This window comes from Pelodiscus sinensis, chromosome 10 (genome assembly GCF_052426305.1).
Source record: "Pelodiscus sinensis isolate ZL-2025 chromosome 10, ASM5242630v1, whole genome shotgun sequence".
NCBI lineage: Eukaryota > Metazoa > Chordata > Testudines > Trionychidae > Pelodiscus > Pelodiscus sinensis.
This window is the reverse complement of record NC_143061.1, coordinates 17,580,962-17,605,705: the sequence shown is the minus strand read 5'-3', so window position 1 is coordinate 17,605,705 and position 24,744 is coordinate 17,580,962. Positions and strand designations below refer to the sequence as shown.

Below are 24,744 nucleotides of genomic sequence, written 5' to 3'. Positions count from 1 at the left end.
CTTGGTATTGAGTTTAGTTATTACTAATGTTAGTCCCATTGAAGAGAGAAATGTTTGCAGCATCTGGCTTGAAGTTACACCAGTGACTCTGAAAATTATTCCCTAGGCCTTTTAACTGTTAACTTTTAACAATACTTTTAGGCGCATCCACCTACTTCAGGGCATGTGTGAAGTGTGAGTACAAATCTAAGTATTTCTCACCATATATATATATATATGTTTTAGGTTATAGTTTTCTCCAGCCAGAATCCATGGAAGCTGTGGCCAGAAGGCAGGAGTTGGTTCAAAAACAACATATTGCCAGGTAACTGAATGTACATTTTGCACTGAACTGCAGGCCTTGAGTGGGGAGGAAAGAGGCAGACTGGGACGGTTAAACTGAAGATTTTGTAACACACAAATTTTGGTGCCCCATTAAAGGTAACTGAAATATTTGTTCAAGCCATCCAAATCTATAAAAAATCTTCAATGTTTCAGGAAACATGGGGCACAAAAATATTTCTGTTTTTCTCTCATTTTCCTTTAGCTTTAAATAGCACATTTAAGAGATGGGCCCAAGTTGAAACATCCAGAACTTGGTTAAAGATTGTATAGGGATTTAAACTTTGCTGTTTGGAACCGTAGATTCAAATATCCTTGACCTTTTGCTCCTGGCCACTTTGCACATGCAGGTGACTGGCTTCTGCTCCCGCTCCCCTCGTGGGGAGGGCGGCTCCTGACTCCCAGTTAGGGTGATGCTTACCAGGCAACTGGCTAGCCAGTTACCTGTTCACATCCCTAGTAGCAAACCCCTCATTACCACACCATTATCTTCAATAAGGAAGTTGAATCCAAAGTTCAAAATTTCAGGTTCCCACAAAGAGGATGCTGCTAGAGGGAGAATGAGAAAGTGGGAGGGATACAGCTGGCGATAGTGGACAGGGTACCTGTAGCAGAAGTAGTCACTGGAGCTGGGAGGGGAGCCAATCACAGATTCCTACTTTTTCATAGACCTGCCCCTCTAAAGAATCTAGTTTCAGGAGACGTCTGGCATATCACTTTAAAGCTCCACCCCACTTTCAGCATCTCTTACCATTCTCTGGCAAGCCACCTTATGCCAGATGCAGTGAGGGGAGGCTGCAGAGGAACCTGTTCCATTGGCTTTATATCAGTGGATAGATCCCTCAACAACAAAAATTCTCAGATTGTCATTTATTGCCAGAATCCAGCCATTTGCACCATCTGAGCATTAGACAGAGGCCAAAGGGCATTGGAGAATTGACCCAAGATCTTTGCTTACAGATGTTAACTGGCACTGGTAGTATAATCAAGGCCCCATGTATAATATGATTATATTATTGCATCAATTGCCACATAAGTGCCCTTTTTCAAGGTGGTGTACAATTTTCTCCTTTGAAATCTAAGCTTTTTAAGTCTCTAGCCGCAGCCCTTGTGACTTGACGATAACATTCAAAATGTGAAATGAGTGTACTTGATGCAGTGATGCTCATGTTGTCAACTTACAGATCATACTTTGTCAGAAACGTTTCTTCCCTTTTTGTCACAAGCATAATATTTTTCTGAGTTTTTTAGTTTTTTCTTTGAGTGATTTCTCATGTCCATTTGAAGTAGGTACATGCACGCCACGTGCACGGTTCCCCAGAGCTTTTTTCCCCAGCGGTACCCGTCGGCCTGGCAGGTCGCCCCCTGGAGTGGCGCCGCTATAGCGGAGCATAAGTACTCTGCCAGCCCTCCCTCTCCTCAGTTCCTTCAATGACCGTGACGGTCATTGGAGCTGCTCTCTTCTGCTGATCCCAGCGTTTTTCTTCGCCCCTTAGCTGTTCTTTAGTGTAGTTAGCTTAAGTAGTTGTTAAGTAGCTGTTAGTGCCTATTAGTTAAGTGTGTTGGTGCTTGAACCCCGCAGGGGGTCGGTGATGCCAGGCCCACAGGGCTTCAAACCTTGCACAGAGTGTGCTAAACCCATGGCCAAGGATGATCCCCATGAACAGTGTCTGAAGTGTCTGGGATAAGCTCATCTGACCGCTGCCTGCAAGATTTGCAAGGGGTTCAAGCCACGAACGAAGCGGGAGAGAGACTCTCGCCTTAAGTTGCTCCTGATGGAGTTGGCGCTGCAGCCCGTGTCTTCCAAAGAGGCTTCGGTGAGCAGCGCACTGGTGTCGATGCGGGATTCGCGCTCAGACCTTCCCTGTACCGAAGTGTGGAAGAAGGCGGCACTGTGGCACCGGTCCCAATCCCCGGTGCCGAAGCGGATGAAGGACTCCAGGGGGAGATCGCCCGAGCACCGGCCCCACCGGGAAGGCTGCCGTCAGAGCAGTACCCCGGGACCAGGCTTGCCTGTTAGGCAGAAGAAGAGGCAGGCCACGTGCCAAAAGGAGAGCCCCGGGTCCACCTTGTCACAGCGTCCGTCTACGCCAGAGGTTTTCAAGGCCGCTCAGAACCTTATTGAACTTACGGAAGAGTCATCAACGTCAGCTCCGGAAGCCTTGGGAGTACCTGTAGTCTCCCGGACTGTTCATCGTTGCTGGCCACGGTGGTGCGTGGACAGACTGCTCCGGTACTGGTGCCCGTTTGGGGACAGACTGTCCCATTTCACCCAGGCCTGGTCGCACATCACCTCAGACAAATGGGTGCTGGACAGTGTCCAGGGGGTATTCTATCCCCTTCCTGGGGCCCTTCCCGTCCCTTCCCCTTCCCTTTTCAGGGACCCTTCTCACGAGGCCCTCCTCGAACAGGAGGTCCTCACACTCCTAGAAAAGGGGCAGTGGAAGTGGTCCCTCCTCATCGGGAGGGCAAGGGTTTCTACTCCTGCTACTTCATTATCCTGAAACCGAAGGGGGGCCTGAGGCCCATTTTCGATCTCAGGGCCTTGAACAAGCTCGTGAGAAAGGGAAAGTTTTGGATGGTAACGCTGGTCTCAATCATCCCAGTTCTGGACAAGGGTGAATGGTATGCAGCCCTCGCTTTGAAGGACGCCTATTTTCACGTGGCGATCTGGAAGAACCAAGGATGGTTTCTCCGGTTTGTGGTATCCCACCGCCACATCCAGTTCACGGTTCTCCCCTTTGGGCTGTCTACAGCACTCAGAGTGTTTATGAAGTGTATGGCGGTGGTAGCGGCCTACCTCAGATGTATGGTAATCCAAGTCTTCCTGTATTTAGACGACTGGCTAGTCAGAGGTCGCTCGAGAGACCAGGTGCTCACGCACATAGAGATGGTGGGTCCTTGTTCAATATGCTGGGCCTCATGATAAACGAGAAGTCAACCCTTACCCCCACTCAATACATAGAGTTTGTGGAGGCGACCCTGTGTGCCAGGACAGCGCATGCATACCTCCCAGGTTCCAGGCTATACAAACCCTGGTGTCTGCCCTACGGCTGTCTCCCCTGACAACTGCACGGTCGTGCATGAAATTGCTGGGAAATATGGCAGCCTGCACCTACGTGGTCAAACACACCAGGCTGAGGCTCAAGCTGCTACAGGCGTGGCTAACAGGGACGTTCAACAAAGCCAGGGACAGCTGGGACCGGATCCTTACTGTGCCACAGGGAGTCCTCGCCTCACTCCAATGGTGGACATTGGAGCACGAGGTGCATTCGGGAGTCCCCTATCGTGTGGAACTGCCGTCGGCGCAACTCATCACAGACGCCTCCGATGATGGTTGGGGGGCGCACCTGCAGGACGCAGGGGCTTTGGATCCCACAGGAATGGGGGTTGCATATAAATGTTTGAGAACTAAGGGCAGTCAGGAGGGCCTGCAAAGTCTTCCTGACCATGCTCGAAGGGACCCTGGTGTCTGTGCTGCTGGACAACACCGCAGCAGTCTTCTACATAAACAAACAGGGTGGGGCACAGTCATCACTGCTGTGTCAGGAGGTGATTCTCCTGTGGGAGTTCTGTATAGCCCATAGCATATGATTACAGGCGGCATACTTGCCGGGGTGCACGAATACCTTAGCGGACTCACTGAGCAAGTCATTCAGAGTCCACGAGTGGCGCCTGAAGAGGGAGGTGGTGGAACAACTCTTCCAGATGTGGGGTCATCCCTCATCTGATGGACCTCTTTGCCACGTGGACGAACAAGCAATGTCCCCAGTACTTCTCCCTATTGGATCTGGGTGTGGACTCGAGAGGGGACGCCCTGACCTCCGTATGGCCTCAAGGCTTGCGCTATGCCTTTCCCCCATTCCCACTGGTTCCCAAGGTGCTAACCAGGACCAGACTGTTCAGATCACAGGTTCTCCAGATAGCCCCGCATCGGCCCAGACAGTTTTGGTACCCCATTCTGTGGGAGATGGTGGTGGCCTGCCCCTATCACCTGCCACTGGCCCTGGACTTAGTCACCCAGGACAGGGGCGGGGGCATCCTGTATCACCCGGATGTACAGTCCCTCCACCTGAAGGCGTGGCTGAAGCCCTTGAAGAGGGCCTGCTCCACAAGGGTACAGGAGATTCTCCTGGGCAGCCACAAGCCAGCCACCAGGCGGTTGTATGCCGCCAAATGGAAGTGTTTTTCTGTGTGAGCTCAGAGTAGGGGTGTGTGCCCCTCCTGGGCTTCTGTCCCGGTGGTCCTGGATTACCTGTTGGGGTTGCGACAGACGGGCCTGTCCACTCCATTGATAAGGGTGCACCTGGTGTCCCTGATGGCGTTTCATGAGGGTTCGGGGAGCGGATCTCTATTCTCAGACCCCCTGGTGAAGAGGTTCCTGAAAGGCCTAGATAAACTGTTTCCACATGTGAGGGCCCCGGTGCCGCAATGGGACCTTAACCTGGTGCTGAATAAGCTCTTGGGTCCACCCTTCGAGCCGCTAGCATTCTGTCCTCTGAAATTCCTGTCCCTGAAGGTGGACTTTATAGTCGCCATTACGTCGAGTGTCTGAACTGCATGCCCTAACGGTAGAGCCCCCGTACTTAGAGTTCTTGGCCGACAGGGTTCATCTGCGTCCGCACCCTGCGTTCCTCCCTAAGGTTGTGTCTACTTTCCATATGTCGCAGGACATATACCTGCTGGTTTTCTTTTTTAAGCCCCACAGCTCCCCCAAGGAGTGAGCTTTGCACTCCCTCGATGCAAAAAGGGCACTGGCATTTTATATTGATAGAACCAAGCCTTTTCGCAAGACTTCTCAACTGTTTATTGCTTATGCGGACCGGATGAAAGGGATACCAGTTTCAGGCCAGAGGCTGTTGGGGTGGATATCATCCGGCATCCGGGAGTGCTATACTCTTGCACATAGGGAGCCCCCTCGTGTGTCAGCTCACTCCACCAGGGCCCACGCTTCGTTCGTTGCCTTTGGGGCCCATGTCCCGATCCTTGAGATCTGTCGGGCAGCCACGTGGTCCTCTGCCCATACATTTACATAGCATTATGCTCTCACCCAGCAAGCACGGGAGGACTCTGATGTGGGGGAGGCCGTGTTGGGTTCCCTCCTGTGAACACATAAGCGGACATGGTCAAGTGACACACAGTGTGTCATGCCTGTGGTGTAGATCTATAAATTGTTGTGTGGCTCTGTTTTCAGTTATACATGAAAGTTCTTGTTGCGCTTTATGTCAGTGTGAGGTTCTGTTGGTTGACTATGACCCTGCCTCCAGGGTGGGGCTATCTGGGTAATCACCTACTTGGAATGGACATGAGCAATCACTCGAAGAAGAAAACAGGGTTACTTACCTGTAGCTGTTGTTCTTTGAGATGTGTTGCTCGTGTCCATTCAATTCCCCCCCTACCTCCCCTGCGTCGGAGTTCTGGCAAGAAGGAACTGAGGAGGGGGAGGGCCGGCAGAGTACTTATGCTCCGCTAAAGCGGCGCCACTCCAGGAGGTAACCTGCCGGCCCAACGGGTACCGCTGGGGAAAAAAGCTCCAGAGAACCATGCACGCAGCGTGCATGCACCTACTTCGAATGGACATGAGTAACATCTCAAAGAACAACAGTTACAGATAAGTAACCCCATTTTTTCTTTCATTCATTAGATAGCACTTTGTATGTTGTCACTTTCACTCTTTCCTCTATTGTTCATAAGGATCTTTTACACACAGCAATATGGGAAAGAAATATTTCCTATTCATGTATTAAATAATTCTAGTTTTAATTTGTCATTGAAAAAGAAATAATCAGAGAACTGATCAGTCTTCACTGCTCTGTTTATCTTTTAGGATGGAAATGGAAATGAGTGCTATTTTTCAACAAAAAGAAATTGAGAAAGCTCACCGTAAAGGGTTACTCAGTTTGGAAACACCTTTCCTCTACCATGGAATCCCAGCTAGCCCAGTTGCTTTCCGTAGCAGGCACAGACTTCCTGAAGGCCATTTTCCTAGTGACCTATATGTTCATCGAACCAACCTTGATGACCTTCATGGCAATACCATGCTTATGGCAACCAGCCCATATCCTCCTATCAACAGTCTGCAAAGGGAGAGAGGCCGTCGGACAGGGAGAAGAGTGGGGAATCACAAAACTGGTGATTGCAATAGCAATGGCACCAAAAGCCAAGCTGAAGACAAAAATGTAGACTCTGCTTCCATCACTGCTGATGATGAGAAAGAGGACAAGAAAGAAACAGAGCTTCAGATGCTAAACAAACATGAGCCAAGCAAACCCCCTGTTGAGCCACCTGCTACAGCTATGAAAAGCTGTAAAGAGTATGAACACAGCCTGAGAAAAAGTTGTGCTACTCATGAAATGCCCACTGAAACCAATAACTGCAGTAGTGCAAATGAAAAGGATTCCAATAGCTCTTGCACAGCCTTTGATGACAAGTACATGTATCCTTCTGCAATCCCATTCTCAGCACTGCCATGTAGCTTCCCAGTACCCAGTAATTCATTACTACCTCCAGGTTTGTCAAGTTGATTTTTTACTGATTAGCTTTCTCATCTTCTCCTTATTTAACCCCTCTTACAATGACAGAGTCTGGTTTTTAAAATGTGGACTTAATTAATCAGGGACACGTACTGCAACTAATAATTGCCTGATAAGTACACATCAGCCAGTGGCAAACATAGTTGTTTTTTCCTTTTGCTGAGATCTCCATATGTTATTTCCTGGCATATGAAGGTTTCAGTCTCTAAAATAGTGATGTACAATCTTGGAGAACCACTTAGGAAGTAGATGGAGTTAGAGAGGAGCAAAGATATAAAGCAACCTCCTGATGCAAACATCAATAGGGTGTGTCATGTCATTATGGGTTATGTCAGTATAAATTATGTCACTCACGAGTGTGAATAAGTGGTCTACACTACAGTTTTGTTAACAAAAGTCAGCTTTTGTCTACAAAACAGTGGAAGTTTATCTACTGAAATGCTCCTCTCTCTATTGTCCTGCCAACATACTAAAACACCTTGACAACCAGCACAGAAATTTTTGCGATGTAGTCAGAGTGACAGAGTAGCAGTGTGGACACCTTACTTGGTTAGGTCAGTCTAAGGGTGCATCTACACAGCATCCTTACCTTGAAATAGCTTATTTTGAAATTTGTCTACACAGCACCAAATTTCAAAATAAGGTTCTAGTCTGACAAATTCCTTAACCCCCGTGGAATGAGGGTAACAGGGATGCAGGAATAGCGTTCATCACTATTTAAAGATGTGGAATTACTATTTTGGGAGAGTTCCGGGATCCCGAAATAGCCCTGCTGTCTAGACATAGCTGAACTGACCTCCAGGAGTTGTCCCATAATGCCCATCATGACTACTCTGGTCAGCAATTTGAATTCTGCTGCCTGAAGGTACACAGGTATGGTATGCCCCCTTCTTCTGTTTAAAGGCCCAAGTTTCTTTGAAATTCCCCTTCCTGTTTTCTCAGCATGAACATTTCACATCGCATCTGCCATTTCGACTGACAATGCCAGCTTTAGGCAGCAGACATGCTCCTTTATGGAGCACAGCAGAGCTGTTTGATCTCGGGAGTATACGGGGAGAGGAGGCGGTGCAGTTACAGCTTCACATGAGTCATAGGCAGCAAGCCAGAGGCACTCAAGCACCATGACTATCGAGGGTCATGGATTGGGCTTCAGTAATGCTAATTGCAACACAGCCTGACTGTGACTGGAATTAATTCAGAAGCTAGAAGCAGCACAGCCTTTGCAGCAATGAGTTTGTTTATGAACAGAAGCTGAGGGTATGTCTACACTACCACCCTAATTTGAACTAGGGTGGTTAATGTAGTCAATCGAAGTTGCAAATGAAGCCCAGGATTTAAATATCCCAGGCTTCATTTGCATCTTTCCGGGCGCCGCCATTTTTAAATCCCCGGTAGTTCGGACTCGGTGCCCGCGGCTACACGCGGCATGGAGTAGGTAGTTCGAATTAGGCTTCCACGAGGTGTACCGGTAGTTCGAATTAGAAAGCCTAATTCGAACTACCTACTCTGTGCCACCGGTAGCTACGGGCACAGAGTCCGAACTACTGGGGATTTAAAAATGGCGGCGCCCAGCAAGATGCAAATGAAGCCCGGGATATTTAAATCCCGGGCTTCATTTGCAACTTCGATTGACTACATTAACCACCCTAGTTTGAACTAGGGTGGTAGTGTAGACATACCCAGAGTGATTAAGATAACAAAAGCTTGTCATTAAAGTGAACTAAGGCTAATTAAAAATGAGTAATCCTGTCGCACCTTAGGGTATGTCTACACACCAGAGCTAAACTTGAAATAGGCTACGCATCTTGAGCTACACTAATTGCGTAGCTTAAGTCGAAATAGCTTATTTCGACTTTTGGCGCCATCTATACTGCAATTACTTCCAGATAGAGCACTCTTTCCCCAACTTCCCTTACTCCTCGTACAACGAGGGTTACAGGAGTCCGAGTAAGCAGTCCTCCAGCTCAACATTATTTAGACATTATGTTGAAATAACTGTTTGTGTGTAAACTCAGACTATGTTATTTCAAAATAAGGTTAGTTTTTCCAAAATAATGCTGCTATGTAGACATAGCCCAAGAGACTAACAAAAATATATGTAACAACGTCTGCATCAATGCTTCCATTACAGCCAGCTGGGATGGGAAAGAAATCCTGGGTGTATTTATGTAAATACAGTTTGCCCCTGCTTTGCTTAGATGTGTTAGATATTCAACTGTTAGTAGTGTTTTGCCCATTGTAACCAATTTGACCGTTGTGGGGTCACAAACTTTGTTAACACTAAATGCAAGAACTGTGCGATATTTTTACCAATGCTTGCAGTTATTGTAGGAATGCAGAAAAGTCAGACCGTGTTTAACTCAGTTCAAAGGAGAGAGACTGCCAGTGTAAAGAACCTTGGATGGACCACCATTTCCCTGCCAAAGCCTGTGAAGTTAACTGGGGACAGAAGGACTTTGAAGCAGGCTGCATGTGCTCCAAGCATGAGCTATAAGGCTGGTTCAATCTGTTCCCCCTTTCCCCCCATCCTGGCTCCCACCGTTCTAATGATAGAACTAGAACAGACTACTTAAGGAGTCTCTTTTATTATTTTAAATTTACTCCAGTAGATGCTGGAATTTCTTGTGTCTAGACTGTGATTTTAGCCAAGAGCAGAAATCACCGAGAGCTGAAATCACTAGGTTTGGCCCAGAGCCCAATACACCACAAGCCAATGTGATCAGCAGCAGCAGCATGATGAGCAGCTAGCACAGAGGCAACAGAAAGGTATAATGAGCAGCTGGAAGGACAGTGACAGAGAGGTGCAACGAGTAGCCAGCAGAGCAGCAGCAAGTTGAGATGAATGGCCAGCAAGGCAGCGGCAGAGAGCAGAGAGCAGAGAGCAGATGGATGGCAAGTAACCAGAGTGAGTAAGATTCCTCCTTCCCCTCCCATTCACGGTGGGAGGTAAACTCTGCAAATGCACCTCTGAACTCTGCGTCTGACCTGACAAAGGGCAGCAACTGTGAGTGGGTGCCAAGAAGGGTTGGGCATGTGAAAGGGACATTTACATTGCTGGACTTTAGAACCTGAGAGGAAAAGGATATTGCTCAACCTACTTGGGGTGGGACTGTTACTTGAGGTTTTGGTTATGAACTTTGTTTGCAGTGTTTTCCCAAATTAATTCCACATTATTTCCCTCCCCTTTTAATAAAGAGGTTTTTTCCCTACACTCAAACTCTGTACTTGTGCGTGGGGAAGCATTGCCTCCCAGAGGCACACAGGAGTGTTGTGTGAAATACACAGGTTACTGAGTGGGGGCTCAAATCAGTTCTGCATTGGATGGATGGAGAGGAACCCCTAGATATTGAACCCAACCCTGGCTGCTGCTAGCACTACCTGGCAGAAGGGTTACATATATAATGATACTATATATTTTTGTAAGTCTCTAAGATGCCACAAAACTACTCATTGTTTTTAAAGTTACAGACTAACACAGCTTCCCCTCAGAGACTTTTTAACATGTAAAGATCATTAGAAGATCCCCAAAGCATTGTCACGTACTCCAATTAAAAGATAAGAAACAAAAGGGGGGATTTTGCTAAGGAGTTTAGAGGCAGAGTTTGAGCGGGGGCTAGAGACATTTAACATTTTTTAAACTAAAGCCAAAACCACCTGATTTTTTAAAAAAGTCAAGAATGGATAAGTTCTAGGAGTAAAAAGAGAATGCAGGGAGAAGCCCACCAACAGAGCTTTCCTGTTATTGCACTCAATGCAGCATGTTTGATTACCTGTTCTATGGGCAGGTGAACATGTGTGTGCATTTGGTGCAAGGAGCTCCTGGCCCACAGGAATCAGCATGGGCTTTGGAGACCAGGGTGGTTGAACTAGAAGAACTATGGAAGGGAAAGAGGTACACAGATGAGACTTCCTGGGACACAGTAGAGTTGTCTCCCCTCTAGTCAGGCAGCCTTTGTACTGTTGAGGAGGGTGAAATTCTTAGGGAAGGAGAACATGCAACTGGAGCAGAGAGGAAATGATCCCATAGTTGGGACATTCCTTTCAGATGATGTTGTGGTATCCTATCACACTGAGGCTACCTCTCTGGGAGAGGGAATTCAATTCTTAGGAAAAGACATGTTAGCAATGGGGGACTTGATCATTAGAAACACAGACAGCTAGGTTTATATTGAACAGGAGAATCACATGGTGACTTGTAGCTATCAATGACACAGGGAACAACAGGAAATAGGTCCTGGAGACCAAATTTAGTCTGAGAGATTGAAAGCCAGAATCTCCATGGTAGCATTCTCTGAAATGCTTCTAGTTCCGCATGCAGAACCAGGTAGACAGGCAGAACTGCAGGATCTCAATGCATGGATGTGACAATGGTGTATGAAGGAGGTGTTTAGAGTTATAAGGAACTGGGGAAACTTTTGAGAAAGATAGGAACTATACAGGAAGGATGGGCTCCACCTAAACCAAAATGGAACCAGATTGTTGGCACTTAAAATTAAAAAAAGATAGTAGAGCGGTTTTAAAGTAAGGGTTGGGGAAATGCTGACAGATGTAGAGGAGCACATGGATCGGACAGAGACATCCCTTAGGGAAGGGTCTATTAATTGAGATTCTCTTTGCCCTAGTAAAGAGGAATGGAGGATAATAAAATACAGGTAAGATCTGATGAAAAACAGTCAACTGAAAAAGTCTGATTCAGTCATACATCATGTAATAGCAGACAGCGAAAAAGTGATTTTTTCGATGCTTGTATACAAACCCTAGAAGTCTAAATAAGAATATGGGTGAACTATTATGTTAAAGGAGGATATAGATATAAAAAGCATCACAGAAAGTTGGTGGAATGAGGATAATCAATGGGACGCAGTAATACCAGGGTTCAAAACATATTGGAAGGACAGAAGAGGTCATGCTGGTGGGGAAGTGGCACTATATTTGAAAGAAAGCATAGAATCAAATGAAGTAAAAATCTTAAATGAACCAAATTGTACCAAAGAATTTCTATGGATAGCAGTTCCATGCTCTAATAATAAGAATACTGTAGTGATATATATTACTGACCACCTGACCAGGATGGTGACAGTGACTGTAAAATGCTAAGGAAGATTAAAGACACTATAAAAATAATAATAATAATAATAATAATAATAATAGAGGGATTTCAATTAACCCCATATTGACTGGGTACATATCACCTCAGGATGGGATGCAGAGATAAAGTTTCCTGACTGCTTAAATGATTGCTTCTTAGAGCAGCTGGTTCTGGAACCCACAAGAGTAGAGGCAGTTCTTGATTTAGTCCTAAATAGAGTGCAGTGTCTGGTCCACAAAATGAATGTAGTTGGACTATTTGGAAATAGTGAATTAATTAAAGTTAACATTTGTTGGTAGAAAAACACAACAGTAGCCCAGTACCATGGCATTTTATTTCAGAAAGGTGAACTACACAAGATGAGGTTAGATAAACAGAAATTAAAAGTTACAGTGTCAAAAATGAAATCCCTGCAAACTACATGGAAACTTTTTCAAAAACATCATAATAGAGGCTCAACTTAAATGTATGACTCAAATTAAAAAAAAAACACACAAGAGAACCAAAACCGTGCTTCTGTGGTTTAACAACCAAGAAAAGAAGCAGTGAGAGATAAAAAGGCATTGTTTAAAAAGTGGAAGTTAAATCCTAGTGAAGAAAATAGAAAGTATGAACACTGGCAAAGGAAGTGTAAAAATATAATTAGGAATGCCAAATAACAGTTTGAAGAATAGCTAGCCAAAAATCTCAAAAAGTAATAGCAATTTTTAAGTACAGTAAACTTCCGATAATCCGGCACCTTTAGGACCCAGGGGGTGCCGGATTATCAGATATGCTGGACTATCAGAAGGGGGGGCTATGAGGGGTCTGGAGTGGGGTGGGAGGGGATGCCACCCCAGACCCCTCATAGCCCCCCCTTATGATAGTCAGGCTCTGCCCCAAGAGTCCCTGATTCAGCCACTGCTGGTCAGTTTCAGCAGCAGCTGAATCGGGGATGCCTGCAATAGAGCAGCTGGGGTGCTGCCGGGTTGGTCCCGCAGCACTGCGCTACGGCACCAACCCAGCAGCACTCCAGCTGCTCTTGGGGATGCCTGGGACAGAGCAGCTGGGGTACTGCCCGGTTGGTTCCGTAGCGCTGCCCCTCGGGGCTGCGGGACCAACCGGCAGCACCCCAGCTGCTCTTGGGGACGCCTGGGGCAGAGCAGCTGGAGTGCTGCCGGGTTGGTCCCGCAGCATCAAAGGACAGCGCTGCGGGACCAACCCGGCAGGACCCCAGCTGCTCTGCCCCAGGGGTCCTCGATTCAGCCGCTGCTGAAACAGATCAGCGGCTGATTCCAGGAAGCCCCGGGCAGAGCTGCTTTGCCCGGGGCTTCCTGGAATCAGCCGCTGATCTGTTTCAGCAGCGGCTGACTTAAGGACCCCCGGGGCAAAGCAGCTGGGGTCCTGCCGGGTTGGTCCAGCAGTGTCGAGGCGCGGCGCTACAAGACCAACCTGGCAGCACCCCAGCTGCTCTGCCTTAGGCGTCCGGATTCAGCCTGCTGGTGAAACTGACACTGCTGGTCAGTTTCAGCAGCGGCTGAATCCCAACGCCTGGGGCAAAGCAGCTGGGGTCCTGCCGGGTTCGTCCTGCATCGCCGTCCTTTGGCGCTGTGGGACCAACCCGGCAGCACTCCAGCTGCTCTGCCCCAGGCGTCCCCAAGAGCAGCTGGGGTGCTGCCGGGTTGGTCCCGCAGCCCCGAGGGGCAGCGCTACCAGACCAACCCGGCAGCACCCCAGCTGCTCTGCTCCCAGATTCCCCGATTCAGCTGCCTGTCAGTTTCAGCAGCAGCTGAATGGGGGAAGCCTGTCCGGCTGCCCCAGCACTTCCGGGTTCCTGATGGTGCCGGACGCCGGACTAATGGAGTTTTACTGTACATCAGAAGCAGGAAGCCTGCTAAACAAATTCCCTCCTAGAGACTTAGGCAGGTTGGAGGGGGGGATTTTGGATGAGGGAGGAGTTTGGGCTCTTGGCATTCTGGGCACCACCAAATTTTCTGAAAACCTGCAACCCCTGACACCAGCTCCCATTGGAATTTCAATTGCTACAGACTGATTGCTAGTGGCATGCAGGAGACGGGCTATGAAACAGACACACAATAGTGCTGTGTGAGAGTCAAGGAGCTGAGTAATCAAGGGATGTTAACTTTCACTCTGGTGCCGTGCTGAAGACATGGAGCTGCACACCATCCTCAGCGGTGGTCCCACCTTCACTGTCAAGAGTCCTATGGATATTTTGAGGCAAACAGAGGCAGTGGCCAGCAGACTTGACTCCGATGAGGAAGTGGAGCTGGAGGATGAGGTGGAGCACATGGCAGGATTGTCTGGTGTGTCAGGACCTTTTTTCTACTCCAGAGGGGTGTAGCCAGTCCCAGCACTCCAGTTCTGGCGCACAGGGTGCAGGAGAGGGGAGCTCCAGTAAGTGCTCATTTTGCTTTCTTACTGCACAATGACAAGAGACTGAGCTCTCATATATTTCGTTACATTGTAGAAGAGGGATACGGGACAGACATTAAGAACAGAGCCTGTCCATCCACACAGTAGAGCCACAGTGGAAAAGTTTGTGTTTCTGGAATCCTTTATAATAATAGCTAAGAAACTTTCCTGTAGGTATTCTGAAATCCTCTACTGATGATTCCTTGGGAGAACTGCTTTGGTTTCCCCGCCCCTATAGAAACTTAGCCATGGCACCTAGCAATTATTTCTGCAGGTATCAGAGTGGCACATAGGCCAGCATACAGGATATGCTCCCTTGCATCCTAGGTTACCTTTAGAAATGAGCTATCAGATTTGATTACCCTAGCCTGTAGAAAAGAGTATCAAAATTCAGAATAGGCTCCTTACCAGTTTATACCCTTCACAAACCACCCTTTCCCCTTCTTGCCCTTCCCCCCTCCACTGCCCCAAGTACTCACCATAATTGGGAATTGCAGAAACCTGTGCGCTCGGCAAGGGGCAATGAGAAAGAGGTGTGTGTAACTTTCGCAATTCACACCTTGGAGAACTTTCAAACTATTTTCTGTTGATGGTTTTTTTCCTTCTGCAGATATGCCCTTGAGAACCCACACCTCCAAATGGGTGGAGTGTCACCATCAAGTAAGGTAGCAACCAGAAAGAGTAAGGAGGATGTTTTGCAAAGATGCGACATAGCCAAATAAGACCATGGAGACAGGCAATGAAAGACTGAAGCTGGATAGTCAGGAAAGGACACAGGGACGGGAATGGATGATAAAGCTTCTAGCAGACCAAGTTGATATGTTGAACTCTCTCATTCATCTGCATTCAGAACTATCTGTGCTCAACTCCTCCTTCAGCCACTACATAACTCTGCCCCCTGTCCTCCCCATACTCCTCCACCACATTGATCATGTGTTCCCAGTCCTTCACAGTACTCCAAGCACTCCTTGCCTGAGGATTGATTTCCAATAAAAATGGGAACACCCATCTGTGAAAGCCCTACCAAGGAGATTGTTCCTCTTTTTCCTGTACTCGGTCCAAAAGTTTGTGTTTTATCTATTTATTAAATTTGAGTCTTTTAAATAGGAGTCTTTATTTGTGCCAAACAAATACTTCACTTTGTGCTAACATTGAAACATAGGCTGTGTCCAGACTCCATGCCTCCGTCGACGGAGGCATGTAGATTAGCCAGATCGGAAGAGGGAAATGAAGCCGCGATTAAAATAATCGCGGCTTCATTTAAATTTAAATGGCTGCCCCGATCTGCCGATCAGCTGTTTGTCGGCAGATCGGGAGAGTCTGGACGCGATGCCCCGACAAAGAAGCCTTTCTTCATCGACACAGGTAAGCCTCGTGAAACCAGGTTTACCTGTGTCGATGAAGAAAGGCTTCTTTGTCGGGGCATCGCGTCCAGACTCTCCCGATCTGCCGACAAACAGCTGATCGGCAGATCGGGGCAGCCATTTAAATTGAAATGAAGCCGCGATTATTTTAATCGCGGCTTCATTTCCCTCTTCCGATCTGGCTAATCTACATGCCTCCGTCGACGGAGGCATGGAGTCTGGACACAGCCATAGTAACTATAGGTAGGAATAATGCTCCTTTCAATTAATGCTCAAGAAGCAAGCACTACGGAAGTAATTTGTGGCAGCAAGTAAACATTGCCTGACTGAATGCATCACATACAGACACATTACTGTGAGTCGTTATCACAATGCTTTTTCAAAGCCTCCATGATTTAAATTGCCTCCTCTAATTGCCCTTGCATCTGCTTGGCTGGTAGCTGATTTTGAGCAATCAGCCTCAGCAGTCCATCCCTAGGGAAACTTTTCCCCCTTTGATTCACATTATGGGGAGTAGAGCAGCCTGCAATGACCACTGGAATATTTTCCTCAATGAGGAACAATGGGCCAAGCTCCAGCCCCAGTAGCCTTTTAATAAGGCAACGGAACATTCAACTGTCTTTTGGCACCTGCTGAACCTGTTGTTGAAGTGCTCCTTGCTGTTGTCTAGCTCCCGGCGTCAAGCTTCATGAGCCATTGAAGCAAGAGGTATGTAGGATCTCCAAGGATCACTATGATCATTTGCATATCCCTCACTGGAATCTTCTGGTTTGAAAAGAAAGTCCCAGTATGCTGTTTTCTACACAGTCCTGTTTTCCAAAAGATGCACTTTCCCTGACCACCCCACACTGATGTCAGTGAAATGGCCCCAGTGCTTGCAAGACCATGGAGAAGTAGCCTGTAGCAAAGGTGCATGACCTCCCTCGGAGAACTGGATGCCCCCCAGGTGGGAGGAACATGGAAGGTTTCAGCTACCCCACCAGAAGTGGAAGGGAGTGGGCAAAACAGAAACAGAAAGTATAAGAGAAGAGCCCTCCACTCAGTTGGACAGCAGCTGCTGGAGGACCCAGACACCTCCTGTCTGCTCATGAGTGGAGAGACCAATACAGTCCCATGTGGAGCTAAAGACTGGCCACAAGTTTCCAGCCCACCGTGGGAGCTGGAAGCCACAGAAGACTGCAACCACCATGAGGAGACTGACCTGGTACCTGGACTGTGAGATGCACCTGATGAGAAGAAATTGCTGGCACTGAAACTGGCCATGTATCCAGAGGAGATGGAAAACAACCCACGAACATAGGCATGGACAAGGGGGAAGTTTAGGAAGTAACCAAGAGAACCAGAATACCACCTGCTGGCGTGTGGCTGAAGATGTGGTCAGCATGTTGTGGCGGGATCCCGTTGACCCAGTGGAGATTACATTGCCACTGTTAGGGTCCTGGGCTAAGATGTGGTGGACCTGGGCGTGCCTTCTTCACCCTTGGGAAGCAGTACTCCCCCTCTATAGGCTAGAGGGCATGCCTGCCAACTACTCAACCCTCCATGCAGGAACATTCCAGACAGTGTGTGGATACTCAACCCTCCATGCTGGGGCACACAACCCTTTGTGTGGCTACTTAACTCTCCATGCCAGAGAATCCCAAACTGCTAATTCCCCTTCTTGCTTACCTAGCTGGTTTCAAAAGCAACACTTTGCCAGTGCAAAGGGGCATGGCCTCCCTACGAAAGTGACAGCAAGGGATAGTCACACCCACCTATCACTTACATAGCCCTTTTGGTGGATGAACTCTGTTGCAAGGTGGTCAGGGATCAAAATTGGGATATGTATTCAATCTATTGCACTGCCAGTTAGGGAATCTCATTGCCTCAGAGCCATCAATTATTTCCTGGACATTACTGAGAGTCACAGTCCTTTGTAGCAGGAGGCGATCAATGGCCATGCACACTGGCATCACCACAGCCCCCGTGACGGACTTTCCAACTCCAAACTGACAGACTAGTAGCAGTCTGAAGTGGTCAGCCTCCACACAGCAATCACTACTTGGTTTTGCACAGTGAAGGCAGCTCTCTTTCTGGTGTCTGTGCACAGCAGTGCTGGATCAAGCTCTACACACTATTTCCAGGAAAGTGGCTTCATGAATCCAGAAGTTCTACAGCTACTATTTATTATCCCATACACGTATCACTATCTGATTCTATCACTCTGTGCTTGTTTCCTGAATCTAATATTGACGGTCTACCACGGCAACTTGGTCATTGTGAATGCCAGCAGTAATCTTGAATTACTTGTTTCATGGCAGACGAAAGGGCAGGCATTACTGATTCACCCTGAATTCTGCAGCTCATGAAATACTGCAGGACCAACCATGTTGTGTTCCTAATGCTCATAACCAGAATGTTCAGCAGCTCAACTCCATGTTGTCAAGCAGAGTTGACAGACACACAGGTTACAAAGGCTGCTGAAAAACATCACAAAACAAGGCTGGAAGTCCATGGAAAGATGGGATGGAAAGGACTGCATCATGGGATGGAAAGGACTGCATCATGGGATGGAGAGCAAGTCCCATGACACACCATTATCTGTTACCAGAGCTCCTAATAGAAAAGGGCGACAAGTTTCCCTTTGGGATAGTTACCCTTGATGCAACACTCTGTCAATGCAAGAGCAATGACCGTGGTTGCTCTCCGCCTACACAAGGATCATTGTGTGGATGTGCTCTACTGATGTTACTAACGTGACTTATGATTGTTGGCAAAACTTAGCACAGACTCCATGAGTTACACAAGTTACACTGACCCTATCAGTGGGACAGCTTCACAGAATCATTATTCTAAAATTTTGCAGCTATTACTAAATGCTTTGATAGTATCCAATAGGTCCAATTCTGTTAAATATCCATTCACTTAAGTGGCAATAGGTTCAGGTCTTTAACCTATAGCATCTACAAAAAGCCAATTTGTATTGCTTCAAAATTAATTCATTAGCTTGTAGACATGCCTTACATGTTTATTTCCCATCTGCAAACTTAATTTAGGTCAATGCAAGGCCAAACAAACAAAACAAAAATTGCTGAAGTTTCTGAACTAGCCTATCTCTTCTGTCCATACTCTTTTTGCATGCATTTACAGCAGACGCTAGTTGTGATGGGCTGAGGTTGTGTGCATATATAATCTGTGTATAGCATGCATCTGAGCTTTGTTAAATTTTTATGAAGTGCTGTTTTGTCATTTTAGAGGTGTCCCTAGTACAGAGCTTCACCTAGAGACTGATGTGCCTTCAGTGTAGAAGATGTTGATTTGTAATATTTACCTGGAGACTGACACACATAATGCAGTTCATGCTTCATCAGTTCTATGATATGAATAAGTGTGACACAGAACACTCTTATTAGCTTGCCCGTCTGTTCACTTGAAATATTAGTCAGACAAGTTAAGTAGTAAGGTACATTAGTAGTGAGGTATAAGAAACTGAAAACATCAGGTAACGTAGTCTTTAGAGAAAAAAAATCATAAAGAGAAAAAAAACCCAAACTCTTTAGAGTTAGAAAGTGTTGAGTGACTACATAGTATATTGTTTACAACTATGTTGTACGTGACCACATAATTTTGTTAGTGTGTAAAGTAGGTCCTGTAGATGTGTATAATCTCTTACTTTTCCTATTGTTTTGCTTATTGAGGTCATACAAACACATTTTTATTTTCTTCTCAAAGGAACACATGGACTGATTTTGAGTGGAGAAGATATTTCTTCCATTGAAGATATTCGCAAATGGACTATTGATGATGTATACAATTTTATTATTAGCCTTCCAGGTTGTTCAGATTATGCACAGGTGATCATACGGATTCATCATACTTATATTTTTAGATGTTTAAAGATACATGCTATGGGTTTAAAGTTCAGCTAACTCATTTTATCTATTGAAATTAAATAATTATTTATTATCTTATTTGCATTAGAGTAGTATCTTGAGACTCCACTATACTAGGCAGTGTATAACCATGCAATAAAAGATAGCATACAATGGAGGTTAATGCTCCGTCTGTGGTTGTATGCTGCAATACAATGTGTTCTATCATGGTGTAATACAAGAATGTGTATAGCAAAACAACTGTAAGAAAAGTGTTTTAAACCCCCACACTCTGCCAGGATAGCACTTGCATAACTCTCAAACAGGCAGAAGCAATTATATATTCTTGTGAGGTTAAGCAGTGTTTTAAGTAATAGTGAAATTACTTCACTCAAATTTATGAAATATCTTAAGCAGTGTAAACAGGAGGCTGAAAATTACATATTCATGAATAATGAATTAGACATTAGCCTCCCTTTATTTGATCACTTATTAAATTAATACAACTAAATAATGTTGCAACATTATCCAGCAAGAATTCAGTGAGTGCACAAGTCAATGTGCTGGAGGCACAGATGATTATGGCTACATCCATCTGCTCTCAGATTAATATAAAGTTGAATTACTAACATTTTATTGTTTCCTGTCTTTAGTGTCTGGATATCAGGATTAAAATTAGGGATATTAAAATTTGTAACCGATGAAAATTGTAGAGGTTACATGGTAACATGCGTGGTGGCAGCCAGCTCCCCAGCAGCTTTTAAGCTGGCTCGTGGTGCATGCTGGCTGCTGCCCTGCACTTCTGCCTCTGTGTCAGAGGCAGAAGCACAGAGTGGCAGGCAGTTCCCAGGAACTGAACCAGAACTCACATGTAGCTGTGTGGCAGCTGAGATAACAGATAAGCTTATGCTTATCAGTTACCCATTTACAAGGCTACACTCTTAGGGTATGTCTACACTAGCCACCCTAGTTCAAACTAGGGTGGCTAATGTAGTCATTTCAACTTGCAAATGAAGCCCGGGATTATTGCAGGAGGAGTAATGGTAGTTCAAATTAGGAGCTTTAATTCAAACTACCTAGCCCGTGCCACGTGTAGCCGCGGGCAGGAGGTTTGAACTACCAGGCATTTAAAAATGGCGGCTCCCAGGAACATGCAAATAAAGCCCCGGATATTTTAATCCTGGGCTTCATTTGCAAGTTCAAATGACTACATTAGCCACCCTAGTTCAAACTAGGGTGGCAGTGTAGACATACTCTTACATCCCTAATTAAAATAGAAGATATAAATGGGTCTGTTTTTAACAAGCCATTATGTGTATTTTATTGTTTGATAAGGTATTTAAAGATCATGCTATTGATGGAGAAACCCTGCCACTTCTCACAGAAGAACATCTTTTGGACACAATGGGATTAAAACTTGGACCAGCACTAAAAATTCGATCTCAGGTATTGAAATGCTACATGAAATGGGAATTAAATATTTGTGTTGAATGGGAAAGTGACAAATTTTATTTACTTTCTTTGAAGTTATATAATGCTCTTATTCATAAAACATCTGAAATAGTATTGTGACAGGGTGCATTAACTAGTCTTAGGATAAGAAGCAATGCGTTTAAATTGCAGCTAGAGAGGTTTAGATTAGGGATGTTAATGACTAGTCGACTATCTGATAAGCAAATGCTCATCAGATAGTCAACGGGATAGTCGACTAGTCACTTCTCCCTACCCCTCAGACAGAGGCAGCAAGGAGGGGGGAACCCAGGCTCCATGTGGTGCTGCTACTTTGAAACGGCTGCAGCGTTTCAAAGGGGGTAGTGCTGCACAGCTGACCCCGGGCTCCGTGCAGCATTTCCCCTTTGAAATGCCGTGGTGCAGAGCCCAGAATCAGCTGTGCAGCACTGCCCCTTTGAAACGCTGCGGCAGCATTTCAAAGGGACAGCACCACTCTACCGACTAATTGAATAGTCGATACAAAAATGCATCGACTACTCGATTAGTCAATTATATGATACTTAACATCCTTAGTTTAGGTTGGATGGACATTAGGAAAAACTTCCTAACCTTCAGGGTGGTTAAATACTGGAATAAATTGTCTTAGGGAAGTTGTGGAATCCCCATCACTGGAGATATTTAAGAGCAGGTTAGATAGACATTTAAGAGCAGGTTAGATAGACATCTATCAGGGATGATCTAGATGGTACTTGGTCTTGCTGTGAGGGCAGGGGACTGGACTTGATGACCTCTAGAGGTCCCTCCTAGTTCTAGCATTCTATGATTCAGTGGACAGCACATGAACTTCAATTCAGCTTCTCTTTGCTTTTCATGAGTCCCCAGGGGAAGAACTATGAACAGCTGCTTGAGACAAAATGAAAGAAGAGAATATGTATGGGAAGGATGGGATCTAGTCAGGGTCATTGAATTGGGTTGAAATTCAAAATGAGAAAGATTTGATCAATTAGCCAATCTCTCCTACATTTCCCTCCCTCCATTGACCAATGGAGGATTGTTCTCTACTGTATATTCTCCAATGCTTTGACTTGTCCCATTAAAAATAACCCAAGTGATGAAGCTTCCATCACTTTCCTTGGGACACTATTCCAGTTTTACAGATGGGTTTTCCTGCCCCCTGGTTACAAATTTTCTGTTCTTAATTTCTTCCACTGATTTCAAATTTGTTCGCATTTCAATTTGTCTCCTCTGTCTTTCTCTTAATCCACATTACTTTTTCTCTTCTTAACCCTTGTATCTCTCATTCTCCTCGTATTAAAGCTATTTCTCTCTTTTCTCAATCATTTGTCTTATTTACTAACAGCCTGATATTATACATGCTAAAGAGCACCACCTACTGGAAAAGGAGTAAGCTGTCTAGATTCAACAGGGTGCTTGCTCCTGCAGATTGTTCTGAGAACAGCCAATCAATTTAGCAAAAGCTGGGCATAGATGAAATGGAGAGGCAAGACATTGGAGGTCATTTCTGAACTTTTGCTAACCAATCTTAGATTTGGCCCTATGATATGGCTAGAAGCCACACAACTTGAAGGCTCTGAGGCCACGTCCCTATCAATCCTGCGGATAATCTGGACCTAGATTCAGATTTAAGATTTTGTTGAACAATTAGTTAAAATGATATTATTTGGCGTAATTACAGTAATGATTTATGTCTTTAAAGGTGTCTCGAAGGCTGGGCAACATGTTCTACATGATGAATATTCCTCTGTCCATGCCCCTTCCTTCTGCTACAGGCAAAACATCAGATCAACCCTCTGACATGGGCTCTCCTATGCACTGCAATAGCATTGCTGATACACTGGGCAGTCCCGGCTCCCAGGACCCAGAAACTTCAAAAACAGTGGAGCAGACTGTTTCAGAAAACAGAGATAATCCATGTGACACAGCTGGAGCCCAGCTTGACTTTCAGATCAACTTTCAGAAGAGCTGAGCTGAGTCCAGCAAATACAATGTTTTCATTAGTATGATAGAACCCGTATGTTACAAATGGTTTCAGGGGACTTTCATGAAACCAGGGATGGTAAAAAAAAAACCCCTCCAAATGCAGAAGGATTTAGTAAGGTTTTTTAAAAACATTTTTTTAAAAAGTGTAGATACATATCAGTGCAATTAATTTCAAGTGCAATTCATACAACTGAATATTAATGCAATTAAAGCCAAAATTTAAATAAAAACTCCAAAATCATCATTCAAAACTGTTAGGGATTCAAACAATACTGTCTTAGATCTTTGTCTACAATAACCCCCTTCATTGATCTATTCTACGTGACTTCAGCCAACACATAGTAACATACTTACTGCTGTGTCTTGTGTGCGGTAAGGTTGATGGGCGCTGCTCTCCCGTTGATGCTAGCTACTCTTCTCATCCTGGTAGAGAATCGGTGTCAACAAGAGAGTGCTTGGAGATTGATCTATCACATCTAAGCAGACGTGATATATCGACAGCTGGTGGATCGATCACTGCTGCGTTGACCTGCAGTATAGTGGAGACAAGCCCTTAGAGTTTGATCCTACAGGCTGCTGAGTACTGAGGAACTAGGTGTGTGAGGGAAAGGGACAGCACTGAACAATTGACATTTCTTAGTGATTTCTGTTGAGAACCCAATTCTGCTTCCACAGAAGTCAATGGAAAAATTCATATGGAATTTAATGGGAGTAGACAGAGCTGTCCCTTTGTAACTATGCAAAATATACAGCTGCGTAGGGTACCTGAAAATTTGGGGTGCCACTGCAAGTTAATGTCCCCCAATTCACCTCTTTCATCGCTGTTCTGTGGCTCTGTTTCCTCTGGAAAGGATTAGTTTACTTGAGAGAAAAAGCTTGCCAGAACTAGCAGAACATTGAACCTATGAAATAAGCCCTTCAAGTGGTAATGAAATAATTTAACAGGCATTTGACAAAACCAGGTATATGCTATCAGTTTCTGAATTTACTATTTTAGTCTACAGGACCTTAGTTCAAAATCTGCTTTAAAATAATTCATTAGTGTTTTGCTGAAAATTATAAAAATCACATCACTACAAAAACATCATTCCACCACCCCAGGCGGCTATTGGGCATAGAGGCACTAGTTTAATACTACTTTGTAGGGCCTCATAAGTCCTAAGGATGGCCCTAGGAGTATATGGGATCACTTTCAAATCACAGAGAAATTTGCTTATTACTCTGCAATTTGAGTAAATCTCAATGATTTTCCTAGACTGAGCACTTGCGTGTAGTGGAAAAGTGGATTCAGAGCTTGGGCAGAGCAAACTGGTTAAATTCTGGACATTAAAATGATGCATGCAACTGCCATATCCATACGCCCATTGCTTCCCTGGAGTGCTACTTTGCCTGACTGCATCTCTCAGCTGAGATTAGGAGAAAATGAGAGCAGAGGCTGTCATGAAGACCAACCACAAAAGAAATGTTTCCCAGTTCTTGCAGTTGGCTGGCTGAATTCTTCAGTCATAACTAATGATGGACTCAGAATTCCTGCTGGTCTACTGACCTGCAGCAACACCCAGTCCTCATGTCTTAATTTACCTTATTAGACCATTTATTAAAAAGCACCATGCTCATCAGCATACCAGTTGAGTATAACACATGTCACTTATTTTAAAACCAAATTTACCTTTGTTCTATTTGGCATCCCACAAGGATCATGAATTGAAGGTTTTAGAAAG

The 24,744-nt window shown here is 45.5% G+C and overlaps 2 protein-coding genes across 5 annotated transcripts in view; one reads left to right on the top strand and one right to left on the bottom strand.

Moving 5' to 3' along the window:
* Positions 1-23,009, top strand: part of SAMD7 (sterile alpha motif domain containing 7) — a 46,003-nt gene extending 22,994 nt beyond the window's left edge. Inside the window, exons 5-9 of the mRNA XM_075937921.2 lie at positions 226-304; positions 6,149-6,831; positions 19,431-19,552; positions 20,906-21,016; positions 22,740-23,009. Coding sequence (XP_075794036.1) covers positions 226-304; positions 6,149-6,831; positions 19,431-19,552; positions 20,906-21,016; positions 22,740-23,009 — 1,265 coding nt within the window. The remainder of the gene's footprint in view (positions 1-225; positions 305-6,148; positions 6,832-19,430; positions 19,553-20,905; positions 21,017-22,739) is intronic.
* The window catches only part of LRRC31 (leucine rich repeat containing 31), a 180,574-nt gene that overhangs the window by 89,097 nt on the left and 66,733 nt on the right, over positions 1-24,744 (bottom strand). For all 4 annotated transcript variants that reach the window (XM_089780767.1, XM_075937909.2, XM_089780766.1 and 1 more), the window contains one exon: positions 23,378-23,552. The gene's annotated coding sequence lies outside the window, so the exon portion shown is untranslated. The remainder of the gene's footprint in view (positions 1-23,377; positions 23,553-24,744) is intronic.